This window comes from Aquarana catesbeiana, linkage group LG01 (assembly GCF_042186555.1).
Source record: "Aquarana catesbeiana isolate 2022-GZ linkage group LG01, ASM4218655v1, whole genome shotgun sequence".
In the NCBI taxonomy this organism is placed as follows: domain Eukaryota; kingdom Metazoa; phylum Chordata; class Amphibia; order Anura; family Ranidae; genus Aquarana; species Aquarana catesbeiana.
Window position 1 is genome coordinate 393,248,741 of NC_133324.1, and position 13,908 is coordinate 393,262,648.

At 42.9% G+C, this 13,908-nt stretch overlaps 1 protein-coding gene across 2 annotated transcripts in view; it reads right to left on the reverse strand.

Annotated features, from left to right (window-relative positions):
• GDA (guanine deaminase) overlaps window positions 1-13,908 on the reverse strand; it is a 120,514-nt gene that overhangs the window by 58,431 nt on the left and 48,175 nt on the right. For both annotated transcript variants that reach the window (XM_073634477.1, XM_073634469.1), the window contains exon 2: window positions 4,612-4,700. Coding sequence is in view for 1 of the 2 variants with exons in the window: in XM_073634469.1 (XP_073490570.1) it covers window positions 4,612-4,700 (89 nt within the window). In the remaining variant the exon portion in view is untranslated. The remainder of the gene's footprint in view (window positions 1-4,611; window positions 4,701-13,908) is intronic.

Below are 13,908 nucleotides of genomic sequence, written 5' to 3' on the forward strand. Positions count from 1 at the left end.
TAAAAGGCAGCAGTTGAAGTGCTAGCAATTTTGCCAAGCTAGCATTCAACCGCTGGGCATGTGGATGGCTGGGAGCGAACTTCTTTCGGCGGTGCAGCAGCTGGGGCAGGGAAATTTGCCTGGTACAATCTGACGTCGGTGTACCGAAAGCAGATTGCCCACAAGTACTTGTCTGTGACACACCTAATTCTACACCTTCATTCCTCTCAGTGCAGGTCTCAGAGAGGACTGAAGGTATAGTGGGGTTGGAGATCTCAGCTGATGAGGAGCAAGGAGAGGTCCTCTTTGTTCTTTGGTGTGGGTCTTTTAGATATGCTTGCCAACGAACTGCATGGCTGGTCAACATATGTCTAGTCAAGCATGTGGTGCCCAAGCGGGAGATGTTTTGGCCACGCGAGATACGCTTGAGACATATGTTGCAAATAGCAGCGATGCGATCTGATGCACTCGTCTCAAAAAAGGCCCACACCAAAGAACTTTTTGAATAACGCGCAGAGACTGCAGCGCCCTGCACATGTGGAGCTTTGGGGTGTGATGCAGTCAGTGTGCTGCCCTTAGGCTGGCCCCTGGAGGGCATCCTGCCTCGTTGGTGATGTGCCGCCTCCTCCTCCTCCTCTCTCCTATCAGGCACCCACGTTGAGTCAGTGACCTCATCATCCCCTCCCTCCTCATCACTGGAGCAAACCTGGCAGTATGCTACAGCAGGGGGAGCATGACTGCCAGATTGCTGTCCTTCTTGGGCGCCCCCTCTGTCCGTGCTCACGTTACTGCCTTCATCTAGCTCAGTATCATCATCAGAGCCTTCCAAACGCTGGGCATCCTCCTGGAGCATGTACCCAACACTGTGGTCAAACAGTTCGAGGAACTCCTCAGGAGGACATGGTGGGGCTAGGGAAGGAGTCACTGATGACATTGAGCCGAGGGAAGAGGCCGCTGCTTTGCCAGACAAAGTACCCTGAGCATGGGTGAGAGAGGATGAGGAGGATGAGGACAGCTTGGTCATCCACTCGACCAAGTCTTCCGCATGTTGTGGCTCAACACGGCCAGCTGCCGAAAAAAAGGCCAAGCGTGTCTCATGGCCACGTGCTGATAAGGATACACCGTCTCCACGACCAGCACTGTTGCTTCTAGACACAGAGCCTGCTTGCCCTCTTTTATTGGCTTGTGACTGTCTGCCTCTCCTTGTTGGCCTTCCAGACATACTAATGGCCTGTAGCTGCACTAAGCTGGGATATATATATATATATATATATATATATATATATATATATATATATACATATATATATATATGTACTGATACTGCAGCTAGCAAAATCAACTGCCTGCCTGTAGTATGAGAACACCAGCTGAACACTGTGCAGAGCTAAAAAAAAACTAACTCTTAGCTTATTTAGCTGCCTGCGGTAGTGATAGGATCAGGAAAACACCACCAACCTTCTACAGGTAGCTTTAGGTGAACACTGTGCAGAGCTCGCCAAAAAATAACTTGTAGCTTATTTAGCTGCCTGCGGTAGTGATAGGATCAGAAAAACACCACCAACCTTCTACAGGTAGCTTTAGGTGAACACTGTGCAGAGCCTGCACTACACTAACTTGTAGCTTATTTAGCTGCCTGCGGTAGTGATAGGATCAGGAAAACACCACCAACCTTCTACAGGTAGCTTTAGCTGAACACTGTGTAGAGCTCGCAAAAAAATAACTTGTAGGTTTAGCTGAACACTGTGAGGAGGACGCACTACACTAACTTGTAGCTTTAGCTGAACACTGTGCAGAGATCTCACTACACTAACTTGTAGCTTTAGCTGAACACTGTGCAGAGGTCTCACTACATTAACTTGTAGTTTTAGCTGAACACTGTGCAGAGGTCGCACTACACTAACTTGTAGTTTTAGCTGAACACTGTGCAGAGGTCACACTACACTAACTTGTAGTTTTAGCTGAACACTGTGAGCAGGACGCACTACACTAACTCATAGCTTTAGCTGAACACTGTGCAGAGGTCTCACTACACTAACTTGTAGCTTTAGCTAAACACTGTGCAGAGGTCACACTACACTAACTTGTAGTTTTAGCTGAACACTGTGAGCAGGACACACTACACTAACTCGTAGCTTTAGCTGAACACTGTGCAGAGGTCTCACTACACTAACTTGTAGCTTTAGCTGAACACTGTGCAGAGGTCTCACTACACTAACTTGTAGTTTTAGCTGAACACTGTGAGCAGGACACACCACACTAACTTGTAGCTTTAGCTGAACACTGTGCAGAGATCTCACTACACTAAATTGTAGTTTTAGCTGAACACTGTGCAGGGGCGCACTACACTAACTTGTAGTTTTAGCTGAACACTGTGAGCAGGACGCACTACACTAACTTGTAGTTTTAGCTGAACACTGTGAGCAGGACGCACTACACTAACTTGTAGCTTTAGCTGAACACTGTGCAGAGGTCTTACTACACTAACTTGTAGTTTTAGCTGAACACTGTGAGGAGGACGTACTACACTAACTTGTAGCTTTAGCTGAACACTGTGCAGAGGTCACACTAAACTAACTTGTAGCTTTAGCTGAACACTGTGCACTACACTAACTTGTAGTTTTAGCTGAACACTGTGCAGAGGTCACACTAAACTAACTTGTAGCTTTAACTGAACACTGTGAGGAGGAAGCACTACACTATTTGTAAATAGTCTAGCTGCCTGACTGTGGTACTAATAGGATCAAAAGAACACCAGAAATTTGCTTCAGGTAGCTGTAAATACTGTAACAAGACAAGCCTGCCTGTCAGTAGGAAGATAACAGGAACGGATCTAGCTAAACTGAATACAGTGTATATATATATATATATATATATATATATATATATATATATGCAACACCTGGGATGCATATATATACACAATACACTATAAGTGCAGCTAACTCACTGACTGTCCTGCTTAATCTAGCTAACTCAAATGAAATGACACTGTCTCTCTCTCTCTATCTAAGCACGCCGGAACACACTACACAGGGCCGCCGTGCAGGTGGCCTTATATAGTGTGGGGCGTGTTCTAAACCCCCTGAGCCATAATTGGGCAAAGCTACCCTGGCTTTGGCCAATTACAGCTCTCTCTACCAACGGCGCTGTGATTGGCCAAGCATGTGGGTCATAGTGCATGCTTGGCCAATCATCAGCCAGCAATGCACTGCAATGCCGCAGTGAATTATGGGCCATGACGCGCCACACGAATTTGGCGTGAACAGCCCATATCGTTCGCAATTCGGCGAACGACCGAACAGGCAATGTTCGAGTCGAACATGGGTTCGACTCGAACGCGAAGCTCATCCCTACTGCTAGTGGCTTAAGCCAGCGGAACTAATCGTTTGGTAAAAAACCCAACAGGCTGGTTGTACACAAATTGATTGATGGCTCGACTAGTGTAGAACCAAGGTGCCCTTACATGGATCAAAATTTTGACCCACGTATGGTCGGCTTGAGTCTCAAAGTTCACAAATTGTAATAACTTTTTAACCAACAGCATATTCTAGCAGTAAAGGCAGTCCCCGGGTTACAAACATCTGACTTACATACGACTCCTACTTACAAACGGATGGGGACAACAGGAAGTGAGAGGAAATCTACCCCTAGGAAGGTGAAGATCACTTCTGTTAGAGTTATTATGGGAAAAAGGTGTCTCCACTGAAGCTTTAACGCCAATCCTGGTTTCCACAATAACTCAACATTTTCAAAATCCAATCACATGGACAGAAAGTGAGGTGAAATATTTTGCACAGGGGTAAAGACAGCAAAACAAACATTACAGGGATGTTAAAGTGGTTGTAAACCCACTTTGAAAAAAAAAAAAAAAAAACTAACACCTGCAAGACAAAGGCATAATGAGCTATGTAATACTCACTTGAGATCGAAGCCCTCGCTGCGGTGCCCGTAAACCGCTCTGGCAGCCAACATCACTCCCGGGGGGTTACTTCCGGGTATACCGGCTCCAGCGCTGTGATTGGCCGGATCCGCGATGACGTCACTCCTACGCATACATACGTGCCATTGCTTCAGTTTGCTTCAGTACGCACGCGATGATGATGTTGGCAAATGCAAATACATGGGATATCTCCTAAACCGTGCAGGTTTAGGAGATATCCTGGGTAGCTACAGGTAAGCCTTATGATAGGCTTACCTGTAGCACAAAGTGGCCTGTAAGGGTTTACACCCACTTTAACCCTTCTCTATGCTATCCAAAAATTGTAAAACAAAAATTGTTTTGGCTGGAGTTACACTTAAAAAATGTACCTGTTCCAACTTACATACAAATTCAACTTAAGAACAAAACCACAGACCCTATCTTGTTTGTAACCCGGGGACTGCCTGTACTTTAAACTAAAAACGTAATCAACACAAGGGGTGGAGCTCAAACAAACAGACCTTATTATTTTTCAGGTCTCTAGGGCAGGATGATTTCTGCATTTCTTTATACACAAGCTATCAGTGCCATCAGAGCATTCACAGAAAAGCAGGACTGGGCTTTTCTTATCTGATCCAGCCCATTGTCCTGAAAGTATTACATAAGTAATTAGCAATCAAGGCTAATTCAATTCAATATGTGGAACATACTTCTTGCCAAGTACATCAATCTTGCTTTCATCAAATCCCCACTTCTGAGCCAATCGTGATTGTTCCTGAGTCTTCTCAAAGAACAGGATCTAGAAAAAAGTGAGATGTGTATAAGAACACAAGGCCATATTGTTCCTCAAAACAACCAGTTGTAAGGCATGTTCTATAGCACATATAACATCTTATATGTTACCAACAAATTCTCGTAAAGTTATGTAGCAATTTCATATTTCATATTTTAGTATTCAGTCATGACTTCTATGAAAAAAAGTTTCACAACCTTTAGTAGCACATTAGGTTCTAAACAAAACATCTGCTAATCCTATCCTCATACCATGCCCTCAATTACGTTTGCTGTCTCCTACTACTTAGTTAATTTAATTTTCTATCCACCCCACTTATACCTTCTAACCTTACTGTCACTCTGCAAAACAGTGTCCACTTCATTAAGATACAGAATGTCCCTGCCAATGACAGCCAAGGCAGGCCAGTTCTCCAAAAATCCAAACTACCTTGCCACTGAGAGGGGAATGAGACCCCCTCTGTCTGTCTAGTATAATATAATACACTGAAAATGTGTGCAAATACTTCCTTGGTGTCAGCTTGTACAATGACTGCTGGATCATTTCCATCTCTTGACAACATTCTGTCAATCCAATCAATGGTATGCTGAACCAGAGCTCCTGGGGAACAATGTGTTATTCTGCTTACAGGGTCTGGTTGACAAATGACCCATTATACTAAATAAACTGTCAAAAATATTTCTTTTTCACACAACTTTATGTGATATTTCAATGTATCCTTAGGGTGGACAATCAGGTGTGATTACATTTCTTTTTACATCACTTTCTACCATTTTGTATGAACACTCTTTGATTAAACGTATAGTCAGTGCTTTTAATACACACAATGGACATAGTATTGTGGGTAGTGGTACTTTCATCCTATCATTTATTTTCCCCAGATAGCTGCCCCATTCACAAGATCTCTGGTTGATGTTCCTTAATTTCTAAAATGACCATAAGTCATTTATGTAGAAACTAAGTGATTCCAAATTCAAAGCACCGTTCTCTATAGTTCTTAGAGAAGGAGAATATACCACACAGAACCACATAAGTTGCTGCTCTCTTACACAGAAACATTGTAAAAAGCCATGAAGCCAAAAACAATTGATTACGGTATATAAAAAACTTAGAATAAAGGCAAACTCAATGGCCTTTCCATGTGAAGTACATATACAGCGTTTAATAACACAAGCAGTTCACTCAAATGCCGCGTACACACGATCGGACATTCCGACAACAAAATCCTGGTTTTATTTCCAACGGATGTTGGCTCAAACTTGTCTTGCATATGAACGGTCACACAAATGTTGTCAGAAATTCCAAACGTCAAGAACGCGGTGACGTACAACACGTACGACGAGCAGAGAAAAATGAAGTTCAATAGCTAGTGCAGCTCTTCTGCTTGATTCCGAGCATGCGTGGAATTTTGTGCATTGGAATTGTGTACACACGTTTGGAATTTCCGAAAATGGATTTTGTTGACGGAAAATTTGAGAACCAGCTCTTAAATTTTTGTTGGCGGAAATTCCGACAACAAATGTCCAATGGAGCCTACACATGGTCGGAATTTCTGACAACAAGCCCACTTCGAACATTTGTTGTCGGAAATTCCAACCGTGTGTACGCGGCAAAAGTGTTACTAAACCCAGGACCCTCCATTCACCATATCTGGTCTCCCACAGTACACAGAGTATGGAAATTAAATTATTTTAGTTAATATAAACTGCTAAATACATTTTCTCATCAGCAGTATATAGCAGTCGTGTGACTTCTATCAGTGTCTGGTTAAAGCTTGTAGGAGAAGTTTTCATTCACCTCCGACTGTCCTATGAGGCTGCAGGACCCCTAATCCTCTGTCTGGAGAGTACTAATTGGCCCTGTCACATGCACGCTCCCAAGAAAAAAAAAAACTCTTTAGCAACACACACCGAACTGAGCATGTGCAGAAAACCCCCAAGGCTCTGTACTATCAGGAGATAGATTAGGGATAGTTAAAGAAGGGGAGGATCACAGATGACAGGATCAGCCTTTTTATACAATGCGGATTAACCCCTTAGGTTCCACAGTGGGTATAACAAGCATGCTTTACTGCATATACAGGCTGATTTTACTGTTGTGGGTTTAGTAACACCTTAAAGTGAACCGTGTTTTGCCTATGTAGAATAAAACAACAGGGTCGCCTAACGTTCCCCTCTACAGCAGCTTATATTAACTTTTCCTTCACTCCACCCCACCACTTCATTTAGGCAATGGACATGAAGAAAAATACCTGACATTCCATCTATGGGGGACCAGGTGACTCCCTTCCTTTCTCCTACATGACATTGTGGTGCCATGTGAATGGGCCAGCACTGTCACATGGGGGCAGGGAGAGAGTGGTCAGACATGTGTAAGCTCCTACAGGTTAGCTAGGAACCTATACTGGGCCTTCTTTCCTCACTCCTGGTGGGCAAATTGGCAGGGGAGGAGCTATCAATGGGTAAGTATATACTGGGGAGACAGGATAATAAGTGGCTTTGGTGCTTTGCCTTGTATATAAAAAGGAAAAGTTCACTTTAAAGGAGAAGTCAAGCCTGAGTTTTTTAGGCTGGGCTTCTCCTATGAGTCACAGAAGTGAAATTAGTTTGGCTCTCTTGTGACCCGTTTTCAGTGGAAAGCGGTCTGAAGTCCACTGCCATCAGTCGAGGCACCACGTCATCCCAACTTCCAAGTAAGGATCCGCCAGCTGCTTTGATTGATGGCAGTCTCAGCGACTCAGCGAGCCACTGAGACGGGCGCTCCCCGCCCCTCCACAGCTCAGCGCTCCAATGAGCGTGGAGGAGGAGAGTCAGTCAGCATCGCTCTGCTCGGGGAGGAGTGAGAACTGAGCCATCGGCGGTACTCGGTGGCTCGGTTCTCAGTGCAGAGACGGCGGGGGACAGCTGCAGCATTGGTCTGATGCTCCATCCACCGAGGTAAGTATGAATCTCAAATTAAAAAAAAAACACATTTCTTTTTATTAGACAGAGGAATGCTAAAAACATTTAGCACAGCATTCTCAGGTTATGGGTAGCCTGGAGAACAATTTTATCTAGGTTAATAACTTTATTATTTGGGCGTTTTGTTAAACAAAATAAAATAAACATTGCAAAAATTGGTACTCAAGCCTACTTTTTTTATTTTGACTTTTTTTTTATCCTGTGCCAGGTGCAGCATGACAGGGTATGTCATGTGTCAGTCTTTGTGGTTGTGATTCATTTTTCCTCTTTTGTCACCACCATACATGACATTTATTTATGCTTGCACGCTTTGAAACACGAGTAACAACCTTCTGCAATTCCCTGACTTTCACTTTTAATTGAAGAGAGACTTCCTCCTGCTCTGCTACCATAAATGTGAGTGAACAATCAAGCAAACTCTTAATATAGGAAAGATAAAAAAAAGAAGAAAAAACCCAAAATCAAATATATACATATAAATGTGTATTAGGCCCCATTCACACTTGGCAATTTGGAATCACCGGCAAATTTGCAGCTATTCTGCCTGCGATTACAAATCGCAGTAAAACGCGCAAAGCACATTTGGGTGCCATAATTCTTAATGGTGGAGAAGGTACCTGTTGACAGGCATAAAGGGTAATATGATAAGAAAACTTTACAGCGAGAATCCAAAGGGACCTGGGACTTACAGTGAACGAAAAAAGTATTTGATCCCCTGCTGATTTTGTTCATTTGTCCACTGACAAAGAAATGATTCATCTATAAATTTAATGGTAGGTTTATTTTAACAGTGAGAGACAGAATAACAGCAAAAATAGCCAGAAAAACTTATTTTATTAAAATTATAAATTGATTTGCTTTTTAATGAGTGAAAAAAGTATTTAATCCCCTATCAATCAGCAAGATTTCTGGCTCCCAGGTGTCTTCTATACAGGTAATGAGCTGAGATTCGGAGCACTCTCTTAAAGGGAGTGCTCCTAATCTGAGCTTGTTACCTGTATAAAAGACACCTGTCCACAGAAGCAATCAATCAGATTCCGATCTCTCCACCATGGCCAAGACCAAAGAGCTGTCCTAGGATGTCAGGGACAAGATTGTAGACCTACATAAGGTTGGAATGGGCTACAAGACCATAGCCAAGCAGCTTGGTGAGAGGGTGACAACAGTTGTGTGCGATTATTTGCAAATGAAAGAAACACAAAAAAAATGTCAATCTCCCTCGGTCTGAGGCTCCATGCAAGATCTCACCTTGTGGCATTTCAATGATCATGAGAACGGTGAGTAATCAGCCCAGAACTACACGGGAGAATCTTGTCAATGATCTCAAGGCAGCTGGGACCAAGAAAACAATTGGTAATACACTACGCCATGAAGGATTGAAATCCTACAATGCCTGCAAGGCCCCCCTGCTCAAGAAAGCACATGTACAGGCCCTTCTGAAGTTTGCAATTAACATCTGAATGATTCAGAGGAGAACTGGGTGAAAGTGTTGTGTTTAGATGAGACCAAAATCGAGCTCTTTGGCATTAACTCAACTCGCTGTGTTTGGAGGAGGAGGAATGCTGCCTGTGAACCCAAGAACACCATTCCCACCGTCAAACATGGAGGTGGAAACACTTTGCTTTGGGGTGTTTTTCTGCTAAGGTGACAGGACAAATTCACCACATCAAATGGACAATGGACAGGGCCATGTACCGTCAAATCTTGGGTGAGAACCTCCTTCCCTCAGCCAGGGCATTGAAAATGGGTCGTAGATGGGTATTCCAGCATGACAATGACCCAAAACACACGGCCAAGGCAACAAAGGAGTGACTCAAGAAGAAGCACGTTATGGTCCTAGAGTGGCCTAGCCAGTCTCCAGACCTTAATCCCATAGAAAATATGTGGAGGGAGCTGAAGGTTCGAGTTACCAAATGTCAGCCTTGAAAACTTAATTACTTGCAGAGAATCTGCAAAGAGGAGTGGGACAAATCCCTCCTGAGATGTGTGCAAACCTGATGGCCAATTACAAGACATGTCTAACCAATGTGATTGCCAACAAGGTTTTTGCCACCAAGTACTATGTCATGCTTTGCGAAAGGATCAAATACTTATTTCACTCATTAAAATGCGAATCAATTTATAACTTTTTTAAATGCGTTTTTCTGGATTTTTTTGCTGTTATTCTGTCTCACTGTTAACATAACCCTACCATTAAAATTATAGACTGATTATTTCTTTGTCAGTGGGCAAACGTGCAAAATCAACAAGGGATCAAATACTTTTTTCCCTCACTTTATGCAATACACCCTCCAGGTTTGAATGAAAGGCTTAAATTTAGTCAATTCAATTTTTTACATATCTTTCTGTATATTTAAAAGTAGGAATAATACACATTTATATGTATCTATGTGATTTTGTTGTTTTTTTCCCATTGAGAGGAAGTTTATACAATATATCTATATTGATATAAATATTTTTTTCTTTACTTATATGAGTTTATATATATTCTTCGTGGAGATGTAATTATGCAACCAACAGTTTATTGATATTTTTGTAAATTTGTATATTTGTCTTTATTGGTTCTAGGGTCTTTTGACATTTGATGTGAGGTACACTCCTTGAGTGCCAGTGTTTGCTGGTTTCCATGTTCTGTTTTGTTTCTGTGGATACCCCACAGGTTAAGCCTGCCATTTGAACTGGTAATACTTCCTTTCAGCTATTTGGGGGAGTGTGTAGGACATCATCATGCTTTGCCTGCTGTGGCACTCTGTACACATTTGCGTCATAATGTTTTTATACGTGACTTTTTTGTGTTGCGACACTTCCAGGGTGCGGGCATGATGGTGTCACACTGAAACAATAAAATAACCTGTTTTTAGGGAAAAGGGACCGGAATTGTGGTTGGCATTCTCCGCACCTACGGGCGCTATATTTACTACCTGGCTTGGTCTTTAAGGATGAGGTACAATACTGTGGGCTGGGCAATCTCTGAGGAAGTTGGCATACCAACAAAACCAGTCAGATGTCAGTATTTCTCTCATTTGTTTTTGCGGTGGTGCTCCCTACATTTCCACGATGCGTGAACTTTTGATTTTACACCTGGGATTAAGTCCTTTCAACTTGAAGCTTTATTACAGTGTGTGGAAATGTATGTTTTTATAGTCATCTGCCTAATGGGTTCTTTCTCTATATATGGAGTGCTCAAAGTTCTTAGATAATGACAGTATTTACAGATTGACTATATCACCACAATGTACTAGCTCCAGTATCAAGTAGTATTTAACTACTATGCTTTGAAGGATTTGCCTTTCTTGTGATTCCATATGTATGAGAGAAAATCAATGCTCAACATCAGAGTTCTGCCCTGTACACACGGTCGGATTTTCCGACGGAAAATGTGTGATAGGACCTTGTTGTCGGAAATTCCGACCGTGTGTGGGCTCCATCACACATTTTCCATTGGAATTTCCGACACACAAAGTTTGAGAGCAGGCTATAAAATTTTCCGACAACAAAATTCGTTGTCGGAAATTCCGATCGTGTGTGCACAAATCCGACGCACAAAGTGCCACGCATGCTCAGAATAAATTAAGAGACGAAAGCTATTGACTACTGCCCCGTTTATAGTCCCGACGTACGTGTTTTACGTCACCGCGTTTAAAACGATCGGATTTTCCGACAACTTTATGTGACCGTGTGTATGCAAGACAAGTTTGAGCCAACATCCGTCGGAAAAAATCTATGGATTTTGTTGTCGGAATGTCCGATCAATGTCTGACCGTGTGTACAGGGCATTCCAGTGAGATCAAATCAAGAGTCTGCAGTTTCAGTGCTTAGGTTCCAAGTGTCCTCTTAGGCTTCATGTACACGGGACCTTTTAAAACCTCTCTTGAACGATGGAACATGACAGCTAGTTACCGATGGTTAAAAACGTCTGCGTTTAGGCGCGTTTGCGCTTAGAAGCGTTTTTTGCATTTCAAATGGTCAGAAATGTATCTCCAAAAAAAATCACCTATAAACGAAATGCAGCTAAAGTTACTGCGTTTATAAGCTGTTACAGGCATTTGGCGTTTCAAATGCCTCTGAACATCTGTCCTGAACAAATTTTTTTGCTTTCCAAAAAATGCTTCGAACCTCAGCTGCCTGGAAACGACTATAAACAACTCTGTGTACATTTGCTGATAAGATAACATTGAGGAAAGTTCAGGGGCAGCTGAAAAAATGGCCAACTGTTCCTAAACGTCCGTTTACCAGTAGGGATGGGCCGAACACCCCCCTGTTTGGTTCGCATCCAGAACATGCGAACAGGCAAAAAATTTGTTCAAACACGCAAACACCGTTAAAGTCTATGGGACACGAACATGAATAATCAAAAGTGCTCATTTTAAAGGTTAATATGCAAGTTATTGTCATAAAAACTAAAAAAAAAAAAAGAATTGCGCTAGGTGCGTGAATAATGTGAAAAAAATATATAACATGAAAAATATCCTGCAGCTGAACACTATAAGCCCGATATAAGGGCACAAGAGATCTAGATAAAGGTAAGAGGGCAGCGCAGGATAAATACCACAAATACCGTATTTATTGGCGTATAACACGCACATTCATTTTAAGATGGAAGTTTCAGGAAAAAAACTTAAATTATAAATAAGGAACTTTGAAGCAAAATAAGGGTCAGTGCCCATCTGCAGCCTCACCATTGCCATCAATGCAGCCTGATCAATGCCCATCTGCAGCCTCACAAGTGCCATCAATGCAGCAGCCTCACCATTGCCATCAATGTAGCAGCCTCACCATTGCCATCAATGCAGCAGCCTCCCCATTGCCATCAATGCAGCAGCCTCACCATTACCTTCAATGCAGCAGTCTCGCCAATGCCATCAGTGCAGACTGATCGATGCCCATCTGCAGCCTAGAGGGTACGGGGAGGGGGCGGGACGAGCGCCGACAGATTACATACAGTGAGAATCTCTTATGATAGACAGAACAGTAGTCCAATGGCGGCCCAGGAGACGGGACTTCTTATTACAGAGGCCGCCAAGTAAACAGAAGATTCTCACTGTTTGTAAACTGACGGTGCACGTCCCACCCCCTCCCTGTCCCCTCCGAGGCAGCTAAAATTGAAGTATTGGCGTATAACACGCACACGCTAGTTGCACCCGATTTTAATGGTGAAAAAGTGAGTGTTATACGCCAATAAATACAGTAATTAAATTGTGTATGATAACAATAAGTGCAATATATACCAGTAAATCATTACTGTTAAATCAAGTGTGAATAATACTGATAATAACATCTAATAATAGTCCATGTGAAATTAATCAACTCACAGTGCATAAATACAAAGCACAAAACATAAAATATGTAAAAAAATATGTGAAAAAAAGTGGGTAAAAAAAGTTCATTAGTGAAAAGTATCCAGATGGAAATATTCAATGGAAGACCCTGGGTCTGAGCTTTCACCACTAGTGCTGCCTGTCACCTTCACAATAAAGCAATGGAGGCTTACCAAAAAGCCTGCGACCGCCCTTATTCAGGGGGGTCAAAAAATAGCCGGCACTAGCGCTAACACTTTTAAATGACTTTTTTTCCTTTAGAAATGTCATTTTGCTCTTGGACTGTTATAAACACGGGAAACATGCGCTACTTTACAGGCATACTATAGACACCCCCCAGGTACGAAATTTAAAGGAATATTTCACTTTTATTGTTTCACTTTAAAGGGGTTGTAAAGGTAAAAATTTTTTCACCTTAATGCATTCTATGCATTAAGGTGAAAAAACTTTTGACAGTACCGCCGCCCCCAGCCCCCCCGTTTTACTTACCTGACGCCTCGAATCTTCGCCGCTCGTCCTCGTCATCTTCATTGCAGCTCAGCCTGGTCGCTGATTGGCTGCAGTGGATGGATTGAAAGCAGCGCAGCCATTGGCTCGCGCTGCTGTCAATCACATCCGATGACGCGGCGCGCCGGGGGGCGGGGCCGAGTGATACAGCGAGCGGCTATAGCCGCCGGCTGTATCACGGGAGCGCGCCCGCAAGCACTCACCACCATGCGAGGGAGCTCGCATTAAGGTGGTAAATGCTTGCGGGGAGGAGCTGAAACAGCCGCCGAGGGACCCCAGAAGACCAGGTTCGGGGCCACTCTGTGCAGAACGAGCTGCACAGTGAAGGTAAGTATAACATGTTTGTTATTTAAAAAAAAAAAAAAAAATACCTTTACAACCCCTTTAAGCATTATTAAAATCACTGCTCCCGCGAAAACGGACGTTTTT